This window comes from Eubalaena glacialis, chromosome 12 (assembly GCF_028564815.1).
Source record: "Eubalaena glacialis isolate mEubGla1 chromosome 12, mEubGla1.1.hap2.+ XY, whole genome shotgun sequence".
Taxonomy (NCBI): domain Eukaryota; kingdom Metazoa; phylum Chordata; class Mammalia; order Artiodactyla; family Balaenidae; genus Eubalaena; species Eubalaena glacialis.
Genome location: NC_083727.1, coordinates 28,489,115 through 28,498,238, shown reverse-complemented (window position 1 = coordinate 28,498,238; position 9,124 = coordinate 28,489,115). Strand labels below are relative to the sequence as shown.

Sequence of the window (9,124 nt, the reverse complement as noted above, 5' to 3'; positions counted from 1 at the left end):
TGGTAGGCCCCAGGAAAGGGTTTGGGTTTTATTCTACAAGTAAGGAGAAGTTATTGAAGAGTGTTAATAAGGAGAGGGATAACCCATTCTGACTTATATTTTAAAAAGATCACTCTGGTTGCCATGACTTACAGAATCGATGAATAAAGGGATAACACATTCAGGATTGCCCAAGACAGTCCCAGTTTATATGCCTGTTGTCTTGGTGTAACTGGATTTCGGCATCGACAGCAGGAGACAGTCACAATATGCAATAAATAAATACATACATACATACATACATAAACACACTTTAAAAAATGAAAAGAGAAAAAGAAAGAAGGTTGGTCAAGAGGCACGCCGGTCATTGCGGCAACCTTCATCAGATTCCCTTGTTCCCAGTGTCCCTGCCCTAGCTGGGACCCCGGGGTCCTCCCTTTGATTCTTGACCTCAGGCTTGGGATATGTTCTTGTCCATATTATCTGGCCATCTCTTGTGGTGAAATAATATTCAATATCTGGTATACAGAAAAATATTGAGTGGAATGTGTCTCAACTCATTTATCCCTCACAACAATCCTTGAGGTAGGTATTACTCCCACTTGCAGACAAAGAGGTAAAGAATCTTGCCTGAAGTCATATGGAGTAAAAGTGGCCAAAGCAGGACTTGAAGCCAGGACATCTGGTCTGGACTCAGTGTTCTTAAGCCCTCTTCTAAAATTACTCCTCAATGCGAGAGACCTAGACATGTTTACGGAACTACAAGTAGCTCAGAGTGGCCAGCGTTGAGTATTTGGGAAAAGTTGGAAATAAGTCTACAAAGGTAGCAGAAGGCTTCAGACCACATGCTAAATAGCTTAGCTTTCAACTGGTAGGAGATGGGGTGCACCACAAGATCTTTAACATATGATCGTATTTATGCCTTGGATAAATAACTCTGTGGAGAACGAATTTGGGAGGTGAGTCGGAGGAGACTGGTTCCTGACTGAGCTTTTTCTAAAGACTGGATATCTGCCCCCTTCCTGGATGGGGCCTTTGGACACCTGTTGGGAAGAGTCTGCTTGCTTTCCGCTTATGATGATACACAGGACTTCCCACAACCGAGGTCTGAGGCTTCTGACCACTGGATCTCCCTTCTGGACCCCAGAGCTGTTCAGTGTGGCTCTATCAAGCACAACAAATTTAGATCTTCAAACTCATCCTCTTTTCTGAGGTTCAAGCCTATATTCTCAGTTCTCTACTGAACATTTCTACTAGTTCATGGCTTCTGGTTACCTGAAATTTAATATGTCTAAAATTGAATCTATTATTCTCTAAAAATCATCCTTCATCCCTATTTTTTTAAAAATCTGTTAACAGAGTCATCATTCTCTCAGTAACCTATGTCTCCAGCCATCACTTACCTCTTTTTCTTTTGAATTTCTATCATCAGTTCTAATTTCCAAATCTTTCTCATAAGCATACCTCTATTTCCATTTCCATTGCCCCTTCCTTATTCAGACCCTTAGCACCTTGAATGTGGATTATAGTAGCTTCACAGATCATTTACTTCTAATCTCCACCTACCTGCAATTTCATGAGCTGCTTTTATTTTAATTTTTTAAAAGCATTACCCCTTGATCATCTTATTCTCATGCTCAAATGCCTTACTGTTGCTTATATTGATAAAGTCTTAATTTTTTACCTAACATCCAATGATCTTTATAAATCATGCCCAAATTACCTTTTCCTAATCTATCTCATGTTCTGAAATGCTCTGCTTCAGGCAAACTGTCTCCATCTATAAACTCTGTGTACTTTCCTTCTACGATCTTCAGTCACACTGTTACTCTGGTCTAGAACATCCTATTCCTTTTAAAATCCCATCTGTCCTTTATGATCCAGTTTAGCACCTTCTTACTCTAAACAGCCTTCCCAAATCACTACAGCCCCTGGGAATTCCTAAAGCACTCAAGGCCCATCCCATATTCCTATACTTGAGTACAAGCTGCCTTGTTGACATGACATCTGTACTATATTGCTCTGAACTTTTATCCATTTCATGTATTGAGATTTAACTATTTACAGTTCACTTTTCTAATTAGACCAAGAGCTGCTCAAAGACACAAAGCATGTTTTATACTTTTTTGTATTTCTGCTTTCCCCCATACCACTCCCACACCTACCCAGCACTTGATACTGTACTGTCCTATGGGCACCGTACACCTAATGTTTGCTGATAATTTAGAAAATAAATTCCTATTATGCCACTCTTATGTTATAGTCCTCCAGTAATATGACACTTTCAGAATTTTAAAACTTTCTCAGGTAGAGAAATTTAGCAAAGTCAAAAGAGAACTGGGGGAAAAAAGTCTGAGAAAAACAAATGTCAGCAGAGTATACTAATAGGAAAAATCAACATAAGCTTCATAATTTACAATATCTGGAGAAAAATTAATGTGCAAATACTTAAGAAAAATGTTATATTATGGATAACTCACAAGTGGTCTTAAAAAAGAACCAATTTAGCATTTACATTTGAATTTCAATAGAATTGCTCTGAATTGCTACTTTATTGATAAGTGAAAACAGATTCTTTTATGACAAGTTATAAAAGCTTATAGTTTATCAGTTCCCTCTCCACCCTGCAATTGCCTTCAGGAAGAGATTGGCCATAGGTTCTATTTTATGAGTTTTATAGGGGCACATTCACCCTAGTTTACATACTATGAACTCCCGGAAAATTCTATAGATTGGCTGCCCCCAACAGTATGTTAAAATGTGAAGACATATTTTATGTAAACATATGTATAAATTTATTAAACTGATGTGCAATAATGCAATATATAGCAATCTTGTGAACCTAGAGTGGGCTAAACAATGATAATAATCTAACAACAGAAACAACTCAAAATGTTGTAGAATGAATATCATATAATCCATAATCATATAATCCAAAAGAGACTCAGAATAAAGTTTAATTTGAATGTACATTTATGAATAAGTTTACTGTTAAGGGCAAGCAATACCACAAACATCTCAGATGTATTTTCATAATAATAAAATACTCTAAAACACAGTAAAGTTTACCACTGACGAAAAATCATGTGACAAAAATTTATCAATCAAGCCCTTAGAAAACCTAGAAGGAGTGTAACCGCAGAATGAATGAACAGCTTGTTAAACTGGTCTTATAACAATGAAGAATAATGAACCAACATTTAAATTTCCAATCAAGCTAGGATATTTTAATTCTTAATAATTTATGCAACACTTTAACAGATGGCAAAAGTGTTCCATAACTGGTATAATTCTGATGAGACAGGCAGGAGTTTGTTTCAACCTGCTGTGGTAGATCTGCAGACTTCTATGAAAACATAAGCTGTAGTTTTATAAACTGACAAAAAATCCCTTTGTTAAAAGAAAATTTGTTCTCATTAGTGGGGGTTGTGGGATCACTGAATAAAATAAGAAGAAAGAAATAGTATTAGTTAGGGTTACAGGTTTGGAATGCAGAAGCTTTACAAAAATGATTGACTACAATAGGCCATGTTGATGTTATTTGAATTTTATCGTACCAGTTTTCACTGGAAGAGATTCAAAAACAGTTCTCCTCAAATCACTAAAAATACTTTATATATTCAACATGGCTTACCATGTTTTAATTCCACCAGAAAATAGGAAAAGCTATGGGAACTGCTGTGCATATGACTGTACATTAAAAGGCAGGTATGTTTTAAGTCCTTCGTGTAATAACCTAAAGTAAGAAAAGACCAGACATGTGGGTGGAAGACTTCGTTATGCTAGTTGCTATTTCTCTTCGGTTTGCAAATAAGTCCTCCATTTAAAGTGACTATGGGACTCAAGCCTATGCTGATTTAACTATTAACTTACTTTTACACCTGCCTTTCAGGGTTCAGACAATGACCTCTGATTAATCTAAGTCTGATATTATCCTTAACTTGCTGGAGGCTATAAGCAGGTGCAGCAACCAGCTCTTAAAGTGGCATGATCTAATTATCTTCATGTAATCTAATATTATGATTGTATGATGTCTTATTTGCTTTTCCTATAATAGTAACATGTCTGAGTGAATACCATTCAGCCCAAAAATCAGTGAAAAGAAAGCCACACATTTATGCATCAAATCTGAGCTAAGACGTTAGGTATAAAGAAAATAAAAGAAAATCTGAATACATGAACAGGCAAAAAATGCTACCTATACAAAGGAATAACTATCAGACTGATTTGAATGTCTCTCCTGAAATACTCAACGACAGAAGGCAAAAAGATGATCAATTTCCACAACGTTTTGAAGGGAAAAAGGTTATATTCAAATAATTAAAAGCCCTGGCAAGCTGTCTTATGCAAAGACAAATGAGAGATATTTTAAAATATGCAGATTCAGGTAATATAATTCTCAATTTATATTTCTTGAAAAAATAACTTGAAAATATACTCTTAGATATGAACAAAATTAAGAGCTCTGAATGCAAAAAAAAGTAAGTAGTGATTATAGCCAGTTAAGAAGGAAGGTTTGATCCTTTTTGGTGGAGGGGGTCATGCCATGTGGGGATATTCTGTTTTGCTTTCTATTGAAGGAACCTCAAACACAGATATGGTATTATTTATGTCAAAAAGAAAAAAAATTCCAAACAAAAAATTAAAATTCATGTAATAAATGAAAAAAAAGGGAAACAAGTAAATTAAAAAGAGAGTGAGAAAGAACACAGAACCAAGGGACAAAAGGGGTTTTGTTCTCAGGCTAACCTATATTCACTTAAAGAACACTACTGCATCCCACTATAATGCTATAGGATCAAACTATCCTCTGTAACCATATATTTACAGAAAAGTTCATTCCAACCTGAAACGTCAAGAAACACATCTTTGGGGCTTCCCTGGTGGCGCAGTGGTTGAGAATCTGCCTGCCAATGCAGGAGACACGGGTTCGAGCCCTGGTCTGGGAGGATCCCACATGCCGCGGAGCAACTAGGCCCGTGAGCCACAATTACTGAGCCCGCGCGTCTGACGGAGCCTGTGCTCCGCAACAAGAGAGGCCGCGATAGTGAGAGGCCCGCGCACCGCGATGAAGAGTGGCCCCCGTTTGCCGCAACTGGAGAAAGCCCTTGCACAGAAACGAAGACCCAACACAGCCATAAATAAATAAATAAAATTAAAAAAAAAAAAAAAAAAGAAACACATCTTTCCCTGTCACAGAGGCCTAAGAAAGTCTTGCTTCCCTCCCCTGCTGAATAGTTGTTAAGTAGCATCTAGCACTCTCCTAGACCCCAGCCATTCACGGTAGGACTTAGAGCCAAAGGAATTGTAGAGAGGTAGGCTGGAAACTGGTGGCTAGGTATGAGGACAAGAGTCATTCAGAGTCTCAGCCATTCTGAAATCCTGGTCCACTTCCCTTCTATTTTTTTTCTCAGGCCCAAAGAGTCTCTCTCCTTTTTAGCCAGTATAGTACAAAGTTTGAACTCACAAATATCCCACTTTGTAAAACTTTTAGACAGACTTTTTCCTATTTCTTTTATCTCTAAATATTTTCTTCTCTTAAACCCTTTAGGGAAAATAAGGGCACATTGACACAAAGGATGAAAATTAGGTAAAATTATATTTCTGTGAAAATCAGACTTTATCTGTCCTGGGGCCCAGCAGAGATTGGGTAATGAACAGACCTGTGATTCTATTTAGAGGTTATGGAGAAAGGGCCAAGGTTAACTGTCAGCAAGCTGGGGAACTATGGGGGAGAGGCGAAAGGTTGTTGAATATGCTTAAGTTGTAGTAAAGAGACAGAAGGAGAAGAGCTCAGAAAAAGACATCAGAAAGGAAGATTGGCTCAAGTCAAACCTGGGGATCTAATGAGTGTTACGGGAGTGTCTGTATAAACCAAGTATTTTAAAACTTATCAACTCTACAGAGTAGAAATGTTATTAATATATTAGGAGCCACCATTTAATAATCCAACTGGGAGAACATAACCAAAAGCCAACGATACCTAAACTATTATGCATTAGATTTTGTTCCTAATTCACAGGAGTAATTTCGAGATCAGGGCACTACTGTAAATTTTGTTCATGCCATTATTTCTCATGATTTCATGAATATGTGGTTCTATTATTTTATGATTTAATTCACATGGGAATCTGCCATCAGCCTACAGGGTGAAACAAAAAAACCTGGCAGGTTACACTTTTCTGAGTTCCAAAATGTACAAAACACCCAGAATGTAAACAAGGTGCTGCAGGAAACCCTACAGGAATAAAATAAATTTCAAAAGTATATAAAATGGTCAAATGAGCAGATTATTCAAATACTTTAAAATAATTAATTTTCCATAATTGCTAGCCTTCCATTTTTAATATTCATGAATAAAATTTACATAATGTTACGGCTATTCTTTTAGCATACTTACTAAAGGATAACTGGAACACACAGACTATATCCATGTACCTTTTTATGACTATGCTAATGATTAATTCCTCAAACACCAGTCGTTTCTGAAGCCCCACGTATTAAGTTACCAAACATGCTGAATCAATTATATGGATTTATAACAAATAGAAAAAATGGAGTCAATTTGTCCGTGAGGAAAATATTAATTATCAATAAAATTCAAATATAGTTTAATACTTTTTTATTTTCTTAAAAAAGGTATTACTAAATCTTTCTCACAATAGGAAATGCTGAATTGTACAGAGTACTTGAAAGATTATTATATAAAAGGATAAGAAACAAGAATATGCTTAGTGAAGAGATACACTCTAGTCTACTTCTTGTGAATCTTTCAAGTGGGAACCAGCAACTGAAGTGTATTTCATACATACAAATACTATATACAGAGATTAAAAGGGAAATTTATTTGTCTTCCTTCTATATTATTTTCTATAATTATTTTTAATATAGTAAATAGATACTATAATTATTAAATGCCTTTTGTTGTCTGGTAGTAATAGTAGTGGGGTAAAAGATTAGATTTCACTTCTATAAGGCATAGTAAGGCATTTCACTTCTATAAGGCATAGTAATCTACAAGAGAAATGAAGCATAATGGCCTACTTTCACTATTACAAAACATTCACTCTAAATAATGATGCTAGTGCACAAAATAACACTCATTTTTACAAGGGTGTAAATCAATTTGCATAAAGATTTACAGTACTTTATCAAAAGTATAAAGTATTTTAAAATTAAATACCATTCTATTCATAACATTAATATAAACAAGTACCCGTAAAAATGATACAGCATCTTATTTTCCTATATCTTAGTAAAAATTGATAGGTTATCTTGATTAATTAGAAAACATAAGGTTAATTTTCTTAAAGGGATATAACTCTTGGCAAAAGGTAGGTTACAAGAGTTTTCTACAATGGCATTTTGTGTCACTATAACCAGTATTATTTTGTGCCTTCTTAACAGTTTTAACAATGTAGAAATAGGTTGCCTTACCGTTGGTGCTGTATCTACATGGTGGTTACAAGGCTTTCTTTCTATACTGATAATCCCTGTGAAATGAAAAGACTGTGAATATTTGCTTATTATACCTATACATTTTATTTTGAAAACATTTATGTCAGCAAGACATGACTCCTACAGCTTACAAGAAAAAAGCCTCACTTGGATGGCAGAATCCTTTAAAGTGGTATCATGAATTCTCTGGTCAGAAACAGTTGGAGAGTTTAGCTAAGAGACCTGACTCGAGGTGAGCTAAGCCAATTTTCTCATTCAAGTGGCATCCAGCAATAGCAGAAGATGTGCTCTTATTCTGTTCTCAGCTCAAAAATTATACCATTATCTCCCTCTGCTACATTTCTTCAATGAAAGTTTTGCTTCTGTCTTGAGGTCATCAAGTTTTCATAAAGAAATATCACAAAGTCTATGAAAAGAATCGCTTCCTTATTTTCTCAAAAACAAAAAATAAATCTATTTGAATTTCTCTTTGATCATCTGATTTCCTACTATGATACAATCGGCTGGCTATCTATTCAATCACCACAGAGTACTGAAGAAAAAAAAGTTCCCTTGATTCTCTCCTTTAAAATGACAATATAGACTGCTAACCTTGAGAAAAATCATTTTATCATGTATAGATTTATCTTTTTGTTCCCCATGTCCTCTACTGCATTTCTTTGTAATAAACAGTTTCTAAGGATGTAACACATTGCATCTCATCTGTAAAGATACTGGTTGAAAATCAAGCTCAAGTTTAAAATGAACACAGGTGTGGCTCTCATTTACTTTTCAATCTCTGTCAATCAGCAGACCAACATGTGAATAGTTAACATGTGAGTAGTTTAACAGTTTGTTAAATAAGGCTAAAAGCTAACCACGCAGGGGTGGTTAGAAGTGAGAATTGCAATGCACTGTTAAGAGCAAATAGCACAATTCCTAGTTGAAACAAAACACTAGTTCCTCTCCTTTATAGGCATTTAACTCATTTTTTCTTAAAGTATAATAAATGAGATCAACACAAAACAATCACTTTTTATCACTTTTGTAGAGTATATTCAAAATGAACTAAGTACTGTGAAACAAGATTAAAAAAATAGTTTTTGTTTCATTTAAAAATACTCTCAGTATGTATTGTTAGCCAGTGAAGTGTAAAGCACTATACTACCTGTATTCAATCAGCTAATATTTAGTTGTAAGTGGCTATTTGGCACTCAGTGATAAAAGATAAATTATAAAGGATAAATTATGATTTCTGACCTTAAGAGTCTAGTAAAACAGATGTCCTTTTTTGAAGAAATACTATACACCAAATTAACAGTTCTGTCTTAAATGTAATAACAAAGTCTTTAAAGTAATTTTGATGGAAAGACATTTTTATTCTTAGATAACACTGGCCTTGAAAAGTTTTTTTTAAAACCCAAGTAAAACATATTTGAAAATATTCAAATAATGCTGATTCTTATTGTAAGACTTTACACTGAAGTATACAGAACTAATGGTGAAATCCTCACCTCCTCAGCCCTCATGCTCTCACAACCCTCTCTAGCTGCAACCGCTAAGAATAGTCTGGCACGACACACTGGCTTTAAAATGAGAGTGGTCATACCACGGGGTTCAGGAATTAGCAACATCTTACATACGTGTTCTCACTACTATAATCTGACTGCCATAAAATAGGCCTAGGCTGACTACTGATTTTAAAATT

General features: G+C 35.2%; 1 protein-coding gene across 4 annotated transcripts in view; it reads right to left on the bottom strand.

Annotated features, from left to right (window-relative positions):
* AHI1 (Abelson helper integration site 1) overlaps positions 1 to 9,124 on the bottom strand; it is a 203,435-nt gene that overhangs the window by 78,781 nt on the left and 115,530 nt on the right. For 3 of the 4 annotated variants that reach the window (XM_061206760.1, XM_061206762.1, XM_061206761.1), the window contains one exon: positions 7,417 to 7,472. The exons of the other annotated variant lie outside the window; for it this stretch is intronic. In XM_061206760.1, the coding sequence (XP_061062743.1) occupies positions 7,417 to 7,472 (56 nt within the window). The remainder of the gene's footprint in view (positions 1 to 7,416; positions 7,473 to 9,124) is intronic. 4 annotated transcript variants of the gene reach the window in all.